General features: G+C 31.4%; 1 protein-coding gene and 1 long non-coding RNA gene across 2 annotated transcripts; both read left to right on the top strand.

The window, feature by feature from the left end:
* Positions 1-7889: 7889 nt before the first annotated feature.
* On the top strand, positions 7890-9902 carry LOC136068493 (uncharacterized). The gene is made up of 2 exons (XM_065775696.1): positions 7890-7964; positions 8126-9902. Exon 2 carries the CDS (start codon positions 8135-8137, stop codon positions 9848-9850), a length of 1716 nt encoding a protein of 571 aa, XP_065631768.1. The 5' UTR covers positions 7890-7964; positions 8126-8134; the 3' UTR covers positions 9851-9902.
* A 3641-nt stretch (positions 9903-13543) lies between these two features.
* Positions 13544-15509, top strand: LOC136068494 (uncharacterized). The gene is made up of 3 exons (XR_010629860.1): positions 13544-13823; positions 14838-15027; positions 15432-15509. It is a non-coding gene; the product is annotated as an uncharacterized LOC136068494 (long non-coding RNA).
* The last annotated feature ends 297 nt before the right edge of the window (positions 15510-15806 follow it).

Genomic DNA, 15806 nt, shown 5'->3' with positions numbered 1-15806 from the left:
ACGGCCACAATAAAACCATGAATGCTGTCACTTTGAATCACTTCATCTCCAGAATTGTTTATTCAAATTCTAGCAAATTAAAACACTCTATATGCTAATTGCTAGGTTTTTTTTTTTTTTTTTTTTAAGCATTAGAAAGATTCTTTCTTTTTTCAGTCCTTTTTAACAACTAAAGATGTTAGGTTTTAGTCGGCGAATTCCATGTATGAAAAACGTATACACATTTTTCTTTTTTTCTTTTGTGAAATTATTAGACAATTAGTTGGCTACAAACTTCGAATTATTAGACAATTAAAGATAAAAATAAAATTTGGTTACAAACTTAGTTATAACTTAAGGTTACAATTTCATTAAATATCTTTTTATTAAATGTGAATTTTGACAAATCTACTATTGGATTATATTATCTTTTTATATCCTTCATGCTTATAAAATTTTCAGGAGATCAAAGATCAATAGCTCAATCAATTATTTAAATTGCAAGTTTTTGTAATCTAAATTTTTTATAAAATAAGTTTATAGATCATACAATAAATAATATCTGATTTGCGCAAAATTTGACATGTTTGATAAGAGCGTAAAGAGCATGCAGAGTAACAGTTAGATTTTCAAAATATGTAACAATGTTAATTTTTTTTTTTTTTTTTTAAATAAAGAGTAACTCTAGGCTACAACTAAGAGGTGTAACTTTATGTAAAGCTTGTCTAGGACTAACCCTGGACCCTGTTACTCCTATACATACCCTACTAAAGTAGAATCTAGATAGCTTAAAAGAGTAGGAAGGAATGGATGAATTAATGTGCAATGAAAAAGAAAAGAAAGGAATCAAAAGATCTCTTTCTTTTCTTGGATGTTAAATGTAAAGAGAACGAATATTAGGAAAGAAAAAAACATTATGAAATTTCATTATCATTATATATACCTTATGTATTCTTTACTTTTTATTTGTGATCAATCTAGTAAGGAAAAAATCTATTTTGACTTTTTTTTTTAAAGGGCAAAACGTGGCTACATAATGGCTACAATTCTCACTAAAAAAATTAACATGATTACATATTTTGAAAATCTAATTATTGAATTGCTTGTTCTTTATTATTGATCATTGATCTTTTGAAAATTTTGCAAGTATAAAAGATATAAGAAAAAAAAAATGTAAATTAATGGTGGATTTGGCAAAATTCACATCCAAAATGTGTAAATGTATGCTCCTTTCTTCTACTATTAAGCAATTTTGGTTGGGATTAGGTATGTTGATTCATTAATTTACTGGTAAGCCACCAACAATTTTGACATTTTTCTCACTTGCAAAGAGTTTTTCTCTTTTGGTGGAAGATCAAGTTAACTTTAGCTGCAGTGGTGGAGAGCCAACTATGAGAGTTTTGGTAAAAGAAAATTAGGCATCTTGCAATTTCATAAACCTATAGATAAGTAAAGTCTCGTCTATCATAAGTTGAAATATCATTGTATTTATATTCTACATATAAAAAATATATTACATAAATTAGTTTTTTTAACTCTCCAGTAGGAACAAAATTTATATCCAAGTGTTTATATTGTAAACGAAAATAAATTAAAAAAGAATGTAAAACTGTTCTTTAAACCTCCAATAATAGCGAACCACATCATTACTTTTCATGCTTCATAATACTCTCGCCTACATATAAACATTCCTCCAAAAAGTTACGTTTACCATTAAATATTCTTCTACATGTAGAAGAAATGAGTTTGGACAATTATGAGTTATTTCTTGTGTGTTTATAGATTTTAATTTAAGTTACACTTTGTAGGAAGTTTAAGTAATATTACACTACTCAATTTTTTTTATTTAATATGAATTTCAATAAATCTATTATTGGATTACATCTTTTTCTTTTACTATACATACTTGCAAAATTTTAAATTGATCAGAGATCAATAATTATGTTTTTTAACAAATATTTAAATTTCAAGATTTTAAAATTATGCATAAAATATGAGTTTTTAGATTAAATAGTAAATAACATTAATGTGATACAAAATTTGACATGTATGTCAAGAACATAAAGAATATATATATATATATATATATTTTTTTTTTATGGGAAACATAAAGAACATTTAATTGAACGGCAGGATTTTAAAATTTTATTCCAATAAAAATTATAAAGTGGTGTAATATTGCTTAAAGATGAGAGAGAGAGAGAGAGTAGTACCAAGAACAAGAACAAAACAATAACTTGTAAGGGCTTAGCAAACTCCACAGGGAAAGCCCAATAAGACATAAAACATTATTATCAGAATGGCCTTGCTAGAAGATAAGCTCCTTTGTTGTTAACTTGTTATCTTCCTATGACCCGCTTAATAAAAACAAGCTTCACATTAGGATTTCAGCAAACTTAGCTTTGAATTCTAGGCACACCCAGATAATAGCAATTTGAAATGAAAATTTGGAGCCTCCAAGAATATACTTATTAGAAAATCAAAAATGAAACAGACATCCCTATGTTCAATATTATGATTGATTGTTAGTGAGAATATTTTAATCTCTATCTAAGGAGCATAGTTACTAGAAGGTCAGAGTGTAGATCCAATTACGGCCACAATAAAACCATGAATGCTGTCACTTTGAATCACTTCATCTCCAGAATTGTTTATTCAAATTCTAGCAAATTAAAACACTCTATATGCTAATTGCTAGGTTTTTTTTTTTTTTTTTTTTTTTTTAAAGCATTAGAAAGATTCTTTCTTTTTTCAGTCCTTATTAAAACACTCTATATGCTAATTGCTAGGTTTTTTTTTTTTTTTTTTTTTTTTTAAAGCATTAGAAAGATTCTTTCTTTTTTCAGTCCTTTTAACAACTACAGATGTTAGGTTTTAGTTGGCGAATTCCATGTATGAAAAACGTATACACATTTTTCTTTTTTTCTTTTGTGAAATTATTAGACAATTAGACAATTAGTTGGCTACAAACTTCGAATTATTAGACAATTAAAGATAAAAATAAAATTTGGTTACAAACTTAGTTATAACTTAAGGTTACAACTTCATTAAATATCTTTTTCTTAAATGTGAATTTTAACAAATCTACTATTGGATTATATTATCTTTGTATATCCTTCATGCTTATAAAATTTTCAGGAGATCAAAGATCAATAGCTCAATCAATTATTTAAATTGCAAATTTTTGTAGTCTAAATTTTTTATAAAATAGATTTATAGATCATATAGTAAATAATATCTGATTTGCACAAAATTTGACATGTTTGATAAGAGCGTAAAGAGCATGCAGAGTAACAATTAGATTTTCAAAATATGTAGCAATGTTAATTTTTTTTTTTTTTTTTTTTTAAATGAAGAGTAACTCTAGGCTACAACTAAGATGTGTAACTTTATGTAAAGCTTGTCTAGGACTAACCCTGGACCCTGTTACTCCTATACATACCCTACTAAAGTAGAATCTAGATAGCTTAAAAGAGTAGGAAGGAATGGATGAATTAATGTGCAATGAAAAAGAAAAGAAAGGAATCAAAAGATCTCTTTCTTTTCTTGTATGTTAAATGTAAAGAGAACGAATATTAGGAAAGAAAAAAACATTATGGAATTTCATTATCATTATATATACCTTATGTATTCTTTACTTTTTATTTGTGATCAATCTAGTAAGGAAAAAATCTATTTTGACTTTTTTTTTAAAGGGCAAAACGTGGCTACATAATGGCTACAATTCTCACTAAAAAAATTAACATGATTACATATTTTGAAAATCTAATTATTGAATTGCTTGTTCTTTATTATTGATCATTGATCTTTTGAAAATTTTGCAAGTATAAAAGATATAAGAAAAAAAATGTAAATTATTGGTGGATTTGGCAAAATTCAGATCCAAAATGTGTAAATGTATGCTCCTTTCTTCTACGATTAAGCAATTTTGGTTGGGATTAGGTATGTTGATTCATTAATTTACTGGTAAGCCACCAACAATTTTGACATTTTTCTCACTTGCAAAGAGTTTTCTCTTTTGGTGGAAGATCAAGTTAACTTTAGCTGCAGTGGTGGTGACTGAACAGGTCTTAGTGGCTGCAATTATGTAATAGTGGAAAGTGTTGGTATGGACAAGCAAGCAAAAAGAAAGATAATGTAAATGGCAGTAAGAATTCTGGACATGGATCAAAAAAGATTAAATAAAAGAGAATATATAAGTCTAATTTGGCAAGCAAATCATAAATACCTTACCTTATTTCTCTTGTTCCACATGAGTCATTCAACTCTAAAGTGGCAAGCAAGCATAAATGCTTTGCTTTGCCTACTTCTCCTTTTTTTTTTTTGGCACAATGGCATAATAATGATCTATATATAGTAGAAGTTCTAAATGAATTCTACATGAATTTGGCTTTCACAAAACTATAATTGAGGCTAACGTGGAACCTTTCTTAGGGTGTTTTGAAGCCAAAATTATATCTTCCTTTTGTAAGTATTGATAATTGCTTTTACAAATTTGTTCATATATGTGTGTGTGTGTTTCTATTGTTATTCATAAATGATAGAGTGCTTTGCTTGCTTAAAATTTGTCATATAATGTGGTAACATTTCATTGCAATTGAAATTGACACTATATTTGTGTGAGAGATATGACTACCAGATGGTTTGGTTTATGTTACATTTAATGTATCGTTGATAAAATGTATGTGACTTAAGTAACTATTTTTTTTTTTTTTTTTGGGAGAAAGAAGTAAGTATTTTCTTGAATCCAAGTTTTATTTAATATCTATTATAGGTTAATCACAAGCAATATTTCAAAATAACCAGTTGTAATTTACTATTAAATCTATAAGATTACACGCCAAAAAAATAATAATAAAGACTATTAAGTTTTAAATGCCTAATTACCTTTATAGTTGAAAAAAAATAACCTTATGAAGATGATTGTAGAAAAGAAACTTATTCCACAGTGAATTTAGCATACTATTGTTATAAATAAAAGTTTTGAGGAATATAATTTTTGTAAAAATTACCCAAAGTCTAACTTGAATCCATTCCTTATAAAATCTTCATTTTGTCTCATATTGATAGTAAGATAATTTACCTTCCTTCGTGAAAGTTAACAACTCATTTTTTTTCCCTCTTTTTATTATATGTGGGGAAGAGAGTTTTTTAAACTAAATTTTCTTCATCAAGAACATCCGGTAGTGTCATTGGGTTTTAAAATTATTGTCAAAATATTAAAAGACATAAAGATTAAGGGAGTGATAAATTGAGCAACCAAAAAAAAAAAAGATTAAGAGAATGATCTAATGGAAAAAAGGCATAGCTTTATTCAAGTAGAAACTATACAATTACAAATAAGAAATTACCTTGTTGCATTTCTAATGGTAAAATTGACATAATATTTATATTTAACGTTTCAGGTGCATTGCTGTTAATATATAAAAAAGTTTCATTTTTTTTTTTTTTAAAATGTTAAGTTCTTCACTTTTAACATTCCCCCACACCAGTTTTTACATTGTAAAATTGAAAATACCCACCCGGCCCAACCCGTGACTTCTAAATTTTAAGTTTTAAACAATCAGGTCCAAATTTCTTTAATTTCATTCTAAAACTAACGGTATGAACCCAAACCAAAAGCTTTGAATCTTTATTTAGCAAAAAAAAAAAAAAAGAAGCTTTGAATCTCTAAAGAAAATGGTGTTTGTTAGATAGATTCTGACGCATCACTATCACTGCCTGCCTCTTTCTCTCTCTCTGTTTCTTTTCGTCTCTTAATGTGAATCTCATCCATCTGACTATGTACATTTCGAATCACCCACCACCCTTTGTGTCTCATCTGATGCCCTTTTCTTTCTTTTTCTCTTAACTAATTTGATGATTATGGCTGTGATTGTTACTGTGACTGTGCATGTCATAGAACAAGAAGATGGAGCAGTCGCAGCAGTTTCTACATTTTTGCACTTGAAATTGATGCTAAATGGTTTAGTTTATGTTACATTTAATGTATCTTTCATAAAATGAATATCACTTAAATAACTATTTTCTTGAATCCAATTTTCATGTAATATCTATTATAAGTTAATCACAAACAATTGTTCAACCCAAATTTCTTAATTTCATTCTAAAAATCCAATTTTTGCACTTACTTTTATTAGACCCAAGTAATTAAAATCCTAAAATCACATCAATATCTCTCGCAACCAAACTCCACATCAGTCATTTTACATCAAAATTGAGAATGCTGTCGTTAGATTTGAAACCAATTCTCATGCATTGCACCCCTCTTCCTCTCTATTTCTTTTCGTGTGTGATCCATCTACATTTTGATTCACCCACCCCTTTGTGTCTGATGCCATTTTCTTTTTGTAGTTATAGATAAATGTTACAGAAACTTAACTTGTACAAACTCAAAATTGAGGCCAATTGGAAACATTTTTTAGGTGTGTTTTGAAGCCAAATTGTATTATTCTTACTGTAAGTATATACTTTTACAAATTTGTTCACATATATATATATATGTGTGTGTGCGCGCGCGCGTGTTTTATTGTTATTTATAAACTATAGATTACTTTGCTTGCTTAAAATTTTTCATATAAACATAAATGTTGTAAAATTTGAGTTGTGTTTGGTTCGATTGAAATTGATTTCATGAAAACATTTTCCACATTTACGGGTACTTGGGTTGACTGAAAAGGTTGGTCAACTATAATTTTTTTTTCACTTGACCATAAGATAAGAGCATTTATGGTGAAAATTAGTTTATACTTTTATTTTTCATAAACCATTTTTCACGTCACCCAAACTCATCAATTGAACTTCCACCCCCCACCCCCACTAAAATTCCCGGTCTTTGGTGGCCAACCACTATCGCTAACCGCTGGTCCTCGATTACAGTTTTTTTTTTTTTAATCTAAAATTTTACTTTTTTTTATTACATATGTGCTTGGGAGATGAGAATGTGTCAAAGTAATAGAAAATATGTTTTTCATAACATTTATACAACTAAACACTTACAAATATTTTCCGGAGTATTTTTACGAATGCAACCAAACACTTGAAAATATATTTTTTTTTCGAAAACATTTTCACACGAAAATATTTTATTGGACTTGAATTGACTCTATAGTTTTGTGAGATATATTATTGTTAAATTATGAGATAATAAAAGGTATATCATGTTTTTTTGGTTGGATGATGAAAGGTATATCTCTTAATTGTTTTTTTTTTTTTTTATATAAGTCATTATTTTCTTGATTCTGAGTTTTTTTATTTGATATTTACTATAGGTTAATCACATGTAAAATTTTAAAATAATTAGTTTTCATTTACTATTAAATCTATAAAATTAGTTGTTTATTGTGTTGAAGAATACCCAAAAAAAAAGCCTAATTTTTTTCCATAGATTAGTGAGATTTTGATGCCCAATTACCATAATATTTGAAAGAAAGAATAGATCACACTAATATTTGGTAAGGAAGGTAATTGTAGGAAATAAAATTATTCCAATGGTGGATTTAGCAATTTTTTTTTTTTTAAAGAACCTAATCCATATTAAATTTTGTCCCATAAAGATAGTTTACATTCTTTTTTGAACTAAGCTACAAAATCTTGTCAAAATATTATAAAGATTAAAGGAGTGGTAGAATGAGCATTAAAAAAAAAAAAAAAATTAAAGAGAGTGATTGAATGAAAGAAAGAGACACACAAAAAAAAAAGCCGTTATTCTTATTATTTATCCAAAGAAATAGTACTTTCCTAGTCAAGTAAAAAAATCACGTTTTAATTATAATGAAATAAATTTATAGAATTCCTAATCCTATGTGTATGTCAATAGTTTGTAGGTTATTAAAATTGTGTTCCACTTTTAACATTGCAAAATTGAAAAGACGCACCCAACAAAAATACCCACCCGGGCCAAACCCATGCTTTTTAAAACTATCTGGTCTGAATAGAACTACTCTTCACGCCCAAATCCCTCTGTATACGCTCTGTAAGAAACGGTATGAACCCAAACCAAAAGCTTTGAATCAGTTTTTGTTATTAAAATCCAAACTCCAAAATGGGTCATTTTACATGGAAATTTAAAGAAAGAAAATGGTGTGTTGTTAGATAGATTCGAAACCAATTCTGACGCATCACTATTTTGATGATTATGTCATAGAACAAGAAGATGGAGCAGCCGCAGCTTCTACATTTTTGCGATTCAAACCATCCCTTGGTCTTCATTCCGGACTTCAGAGGTGAAGTTCCTTGTTGTGGGTGCCAAGAATCAGCTTATGGTCCTATCTACTATTCTGGAGAAGGTAAATTACAACATTGGATAGACACCACTCATCATAAATCATGTGCAGAACTACCCCTTGGGTTACACCATCCCTTGCACCCAATCCATCCTCTCATTCTCTTTGATGAAAAGACACATTATCCTGAAGAAGAAGAAGACAAACAAAAGACCAAATGCCAAGTCTGCAATGAATCTCGCCGACAATACACTTATCGTTGTTACCGCTGCGACTTCAACCTTCACGCCACATGTGCTTCCTTACCGCCCACCATCCAATCTTCTCAAGTCCACCACCACCCATTAACCCCCTTTTGGAAGTGGATGTCCTTCACTTGTGACCTTTGTGCCAAAGAACTCAAGGGTATACCTAATTTGTGTGCCCTATGTAGTTATTGCGTTCATAATACTTGTGCTTCTTTGCCTAGCAGACTCAAAGTTTTAGTTCACAGGCACCCCCTCCGCCTCATCCATTCTTCTCTTGAAGTTGAACTCCATCAATCCGACTCCCGATTTTGTCAGCTCTGTGCTCAAAAACTGAACACAAACTATGGGTTTTACTATTGCTCCAAATGCGATTTCGTTGCCCACCTCGATTGTGCTGCGGACTACAGATATAGGGAGAACATAAATTTGCAGGAACTTAAAGAGGAGGAGGAGGAGAACGAAGATTCAGAGCTGGATCAATCTGTTGACTCAGCAGCTTACAAAGTCAAAAATATCAAAATGAGGGAGGACGGAACTGAAATAGCCGCGGAAATCCAACACTTCAGTCATAGGCATGACTTAAAGCTTTCGGATGATGAGGTTCTAAATATTGAAAAATGCAACGGGTGCGTACAAGCCATTTTTCCTCCCTTTTATACTTGTGTAAATTGTAACTTCTTTTTACATGAATCTTGTGCTAAATTACCTAGAAAAAAACGACACCCACTTCATCAACATCCACTCACCCTTTTCCGAAATTCACTTAATATGGATGATTCATTTTGGTGTGAAGCTTGTTGGCGTCATTGCAATGGCTTCAGCTATCAGTGTAGGACATGCAGTTTTAAACTTGATGTTCCATGTAGTTTAATCTCAGAGATTCTTACCCACCATGGTCATGAGCATCGACTTCTTCTCTCTAGCATTCTATTCAAACAGGAATGTAGTTGTTGTGGTATCGAAAATTACTCACCTTTTAGAATTTACCCAATATTTCGTTGTACTACTTGTGAATTTGCTTTGGACTTCAGATGTGCTACACTACCGCAAACCGTAAGGTACAAACAACATGAGCATTCCTTTACTCTTTATTGTGCTGCTGAAGATGACTCCGGTGAATATTATTGTGATATTTGTGAAGAAGAACGAGACCCAAAGCGTTGGTTCTACTATTGTGTGGATTGCAATTATCCTGCACATTCTAAATGTATTCTTGGGAAATACCCAAATATCAAGTTTGGAAGTGCATACAAATTTGACTGTCACCCACACCCCCTTACATTCATTGAGGAAACTAAAGACCATCTTAATTGTGACAAATGTGGTAATACTTGCATAGAGTGGTTTCATCAATGTGCCCAATGTAATTTCAACAGACATCGTAATTGTGTATATTAAGAACAAATGTGGTATTAATTTTTATTTATATATTTTCCTTTGGGATTGATTATTTGTTCTTATCATCAAATTGAATGTTTTATTTACAATAATCCTTTAGTGTAGTTTACAGGGGAACTTTCATTTATTTTACTCCTTTTGAGTCTAAGCTTATTAGGATTGTTGTTTTGTAGCTACCAAATGGCCAAAACAATTGACATGTTGCATTTGTTAAAGTTAGATTTCAATTCTACAAGCAACTCACGAAATTCTTCATTGAACCTATCAATCTTGAGGTGAGGTTTTTTTTTTTTTACTCTATTTTTTTTATCCTACATCTTCTCAGCTAGCGAAAGCATTTAGAAAATGTCACGGGCACATGTTTTCTTTTCTATTATTTCTGTTTGTGTCTAGAGACGTTGGTCATGTGGTTTTAGAATTCATACTAATGCTGGTCTTCATTAGATGCCTCAAGTGATTTACAAAATTTTTTGGCTGGGTTAATAGTTCAATTGATGTGATTTTTGCTGGACTTTAAGATAATACGATACTACCCATCTATATTGGATATTGTTTCTGCTGGGACTTCCTATATATGTGCTTTGATATTCAAAGGCTGAATGAGGTTGCTTCTGTTAATATCTATCAAAAAGTTAACTGAGACTGTGCAAACCATTTGGATTTATACCTCCAAATATAAAATATCAAAAGATATGTTTGCTGTCACAAATTATCGTGTTGAGGATGGAATAGCCATCATTTCCCAATTATCACACACTGACTAGATTCCAGAAGAAGGAAAGAAATTACTTTGAACAGTCTTTAAATGATAGGGGGTGCCACAAGCCTTCATCCCCAACAGAGATATTTGATATGGGTTTGGTGGTGAGCGCCTAGGTTGCCAAACCTAAAACTCGTGTCAGAGAATATAGATCATTATGTCTATGTCTCAAGTTAGGCTGTGGTTGTATTGGGTGCATGAGGTATGTAGGTGCTTTGGGTGTGAATTAAATCATTCAGAGACACAATGAAATCTGGAAGTGAACTGCATAGGGATCGTCATTTGTTGGTTTAACTGTTTCCTCTATATCTGGTAGTGAAACTGCAATTAAATCTCCATCTGAACTTATTCATTAATCAAATATGTTGCAAGAACATCAGTTCCATAGATTGCATTCAGTTGCTTCTCCTTTCTCTGTTTTTGATTGTCAACCTGATGTTTCTTTTGTACTTTCTGAATATATTCCATATTGAAATGCCAATGTACAATATAAACAAATGTTTACTAATAGTATAAATATATGTTCCAAGTTGCAACTGTGTCATTGAATTATATTACACCTTTGTGTTTTAAAGTTGCATGTGGAGGTACAAAATTGTTACCAAGAATGGTGTTTTAGAAATTGGCAGCCTTATTATGATTAAACATGTAGTTAAAATTTAGAAACTTAATTGGATTCCGTTGGAAGCTCAATAGCCAATACATTAGTAGCCCTTTGAAATACTACTGTAGCAGAGAGGGGGAACATTTATGTTCATAGCTGTTTCTCATTCCCTGAAGCACAATTGAGATCAAAAAACGTAGGATGCTTTCACAGAAATACAGAATAATTTCTTGGGTAAATTTCAATTTATCCCTTGTGGTTTGGCCTTGTCACAATTTAAACCACAAAGTTTCATTTGCTACATTTACACTCCTGTAGTTTGGAACTTTGGAGTCTTTGGACTAAAAAAGAAACTATTAGGGTTCTATTTAAATTAATAGATTTTGTATATTGTGGAAAAATCTACCCTAAATTATCCAAGTTTAGCCGTGAATGAGCAATACTATTAATAATAAGTTGCAAGAAATTTTCCTCTCAAAGAAAAAAAAAATGTTGTAACCTGGTCCAGCACACAGGATTGTTAAAGAGAAAGTCCAACTCCAAGGAAACAGCAAAGTCATTGTGATGAAATTTCCCATTTTCCTGCTTGGTAAGTTGACTTGTAAGCCCTTTTCCTCGACTCTTTGGAAAAAAAAAAAAAAACTATAGTTATTATGTAATAGAGCTCATGATATTGCCAAGTCGATAATACTTCAGATCCACAAGCTACCAAATTCTGGAGCTTCATAAGTTATAGCTGCATCGCTCTTGCTCTGGGTACAACATGGTACATTCTCTTTGAATCCCTTAGTTAATTTTCAATTATTCTATATGCCTCCATGCCTATGAAGCAGGATTGGAGTTTTAAGATTTGTGTATTTGTGTCTTCGAAGTAAAATTTCAGACATTTGGGATATGCAGCATGTGCCTCGATGCCTAATGCCATTTTTTTAATAATTTAATTTTCAAGATTTGGGTTATTAGATTATGATATTTTAAAATTTATGTTCTTGGATCATGCTATGTTAATATTTGTGTTCTTAGTCCTACTGATTTGCTGCTATTTAAGTATTGTTTGAGGTGGATCTAGGTTCATATTTCAACTTCAAAACACACAGATTCATGTCTCATCAAATTATCACCTTTGTTTAATCTTTAAGGAATGTAAATATCATAAAGCATTTCAGAAAACCTAAAATATGACCCTAGCCCCCTCCCCCCACCCCCCACTCTCTCTGTTTTTAAAAAAAGTCCATAGGCTGATTGGATTGTGAAATAATTGAATTAAGTGTAGTTTATATGATTATACAATGAAACCAAGCTCCAGATTTATAATGCTTCAAAAGACTATGGAATTCAACTGACAAGCTGTCCATGGAAAATTCCTTAAGGCGGTATAAAACATTTGTTGATTGAACAAATGAAGCATAAGGACCTTTTTATTTTTATTTTTTGAGAAGATAAGCATAATGACTTAATTGGTCCAAACTCTCATATGATGTCCTCAATTGCTCAAAGATGCAAATCATGAGCTATGCGAATGGTCATAGAACTTTTTTTTTTTTCCTTACAGTGTAATATGCTTCAAATTCTTGAAATTTGTTTTTTACATAGTGGCAGAGTACAACCATTTTTAAAATCTGAATTGTGCATGACCCTCGATCTCTAAGCAAAGATTGATCAATGGCCCCCAAGTATCTTCGCTTAGAAACAGATTATAGCTTCTTCACATCTTGTCTTACCATGTTATATGTGTATATTGATATTCCAAATTTGTAATCTAAATGGTTTGGCAGACAAGATGAATTCATGTTTGAAAATGAAGATGAAAGTTGAAGAGGAGATGTCATTTATGAAGAGTGGAAGACTATTATTAGAGGAGCTAATTGCCTTTTGCAATGGGAAAAGCAATCCTATCCTTGTCTTATCTGCTGAGGAGTTCAAAAGAGCAACAAACAACTATGACAAGCATCAATGTATTCTATGGGATGGTGAGTTTAAGTTATACAAGGATTCTCTGAAAGAACACTTACTTTCAGTTAAAAAGTACTAACTGAAGAAAAAAGATTTTCTGTTATGGAAAACATTACACTTGGCATTATAAAAGACATTGTGGTGGGATCACAAATGAGTGTCCACCAAAATGTTCTACAACTCTTAGGATGCTGCTTAGAGACCAAATATATTGATCCAACTGAGACAGTTCACTTTGAGCCNCTATTAGGGTTCTATTTAAATTAATAGATTTTGTATATTGTGGAAAAATCTACCCTAAATTATCCAAGTTTAGCCGTGAATGAGCAATACTATTAATAATAAGTTGCAAGAAATTTTCCTCTCAAAGAAAAAAAAAATGTTGTAACCTGGTCCAGCACACAGGATTGTTAAAGAGAAAGTCCAACTCCAAGGAAACAGCAAAGTCATTGTGATGAAATTTCCCATTTTCCTGCTTGGTAAGTTGACTTGTAAGCCCTTTTCCTCGACTCTTTGGAAAAAAAAAAAAAAACTATAGTTATTATGTAATAGAGCTCATGATATTGCCAAGTCGATAATACTTCAGATCCACAAGCTACCAAATTCTGGAGCTTCATAAGTTATAGCTGCATCGCTCTTGCTCTGGGTACAACATGGTACATTCTCTTTGAATCCCTTAGTTAATTTTCAATTATTCTATATGCCTCCATGCCTATGAAGCAGGATTGGAGTTTTAAGATTTGTGTATTTGTGTCTTCGAAGTAAAATTTCAGACATTTGGGATATGCAGCATGTGCCTCGATGCCTAATGCCATTTTTTTAATAATTTAATTTTCAAGATTTGGGTTATTAGATTATGATATTTTAAAATTTATGTTCTTGGATCATGCTATGTTAATATTTGTGTTCTTAGTCCTACTGATTTGCTGCTATTTAAGTATTGTTTGAGGTGGATCTAGGTTCATATTTCAACTTCAAAACACACAGATTCATGTCTCATCAAATTATCACCTTTGTTTAATCTTTAAGGAATGTAAATATCATAAAGCATTTCAGAAAACCTAAAATATGACCCTAGCCCCCCTCCCCCCACCCCCCACTCTCTCTGTTTTTAAAAAAAGTCCATAGGCTGATTGGATTGTGAAATAATTGAATTAAGTGTAGTTTATATGATTATACAATGAAACCAAGCTCCAGATTTATAATGCTTCAAAAGACTATGGAATTCAACTGACAAGCTGTCCATGGAAAATTCCTTAAGGCGGTATAAAACATTTGTTGATTGAACAAATGAAGCATAAGGACCTTTTTATTTTTATTTTTGAGAAGATAAGCATAATGACTTAATTGGTCCAAACTCTCATATGATGTCCTCAATTGCTCAAAGATGCAAATCATGAGCTATGCGAATGGTCATAGAACTTTTTTTTTTTTCCTTACAGTGTAATATGCTTCAAATTCTTGAAATTTGTTTTTTACATAGTGGCAGAGTACAACCATTTTTAAAATCTGAATTGTGCATGACCCTCGATCTCTAAGCAAAGATTGATCAATGGCCCCCAAGTATCTTCGCTTAGAAACAGATTATAGCTTCTTCACATCTTGTCTTACCATGTTATATGTGTATATTGATATTCCAAATTTGTAATCTAAATGGTTTGGCAGACAAGATGAATTCATGTTTGAAAATGAAGATGAAAGTTGAAGAGGAGATGTCATTTATGAAGAGTGGAAGACTATTATTAGAGGAGCTAATTGCCTTTTGCAATGGGAAAAGCAATCCTATCCTTGTCTTATCTGCTGAGGAGTTCAAAAGAGCAACAAACAACTATGACAAGCATCAATGTATTCTATGGGATGGTGAGTTTAAGTTATACAAGGATTCTCTGAAAGAACACTTACTTTCAGTTAAAAAGTACTAACTGAAGAAAAAAGATTTTCTGTTATGGAAAACATTACACTTGGCATTATAAAAGACATTGTGGTGGGATCACAAATGAGTGTCCACCAAAATGTTCTACAACTCTTAGGATGCTGCTTAGAGACCAAATATATTGATCCAACTGAGACAGTTCACTTTGAGCCCTTAACATGGAAATGCAGTTTAAGGATCCCAATGGGCATAGCTAATGCAGTTGCAAATCTCCATACTGCATTTTCTAGGCCTATTATCCATAATGTTGTTAGGTTGGCTATTACTATATTAGTTGAGAACAATGTTGCCGAACTAATTGATTTCTCACGCTTATTATCTATTCCTAAAGGTGAACAACATGTAGAAGATGTTGTACGTCGCAGGCTGGGGTATCTTGCACCTGAATATGCACTTACAGGCTATATAATAGCTGAATGTATACTAATCCATTTTGTTGATTTCATATGGAAATTGAAATTTTTCATGTCTCTAAATTACATTCATTAAACTTATTAAAGTTAATGTCAACAAAAGATTAATCTAATCCATTTGCATTATTTGTTAAGCGGTTCAAAGTAGAATTCAAATTCACACTAATTTTGTGTCAAGCACCTCCAATTTGAAACTTGTGCGGCGTCCGAACTGTTGGGCCCACTCAGCCCCTAGTCTCCGCTCCAAAACACGCGGTCATTGGCCCAATCCTCATTCGCCCTAAGGCCCAACC

Source organism: Quercus suber, unplaced genomic scaffold (assembly GCF_002906115.3).
Source record: "Quercus suber isolate HL8 unplaced genomic scaffold, Cork oak 2.0 scaffold_117, whole genome shotgun sequence".
Taxonomy (NCBI): domain Eukaryota; kingdom Viridiplantae; phylum Streptophyta; class Magnoliopsida; order Fagales; family Fagaceae; genus Quercus; species Quercus suber.
This window is presented reverse-complemented; position numbering and strand designations above follow the sequence as displayed.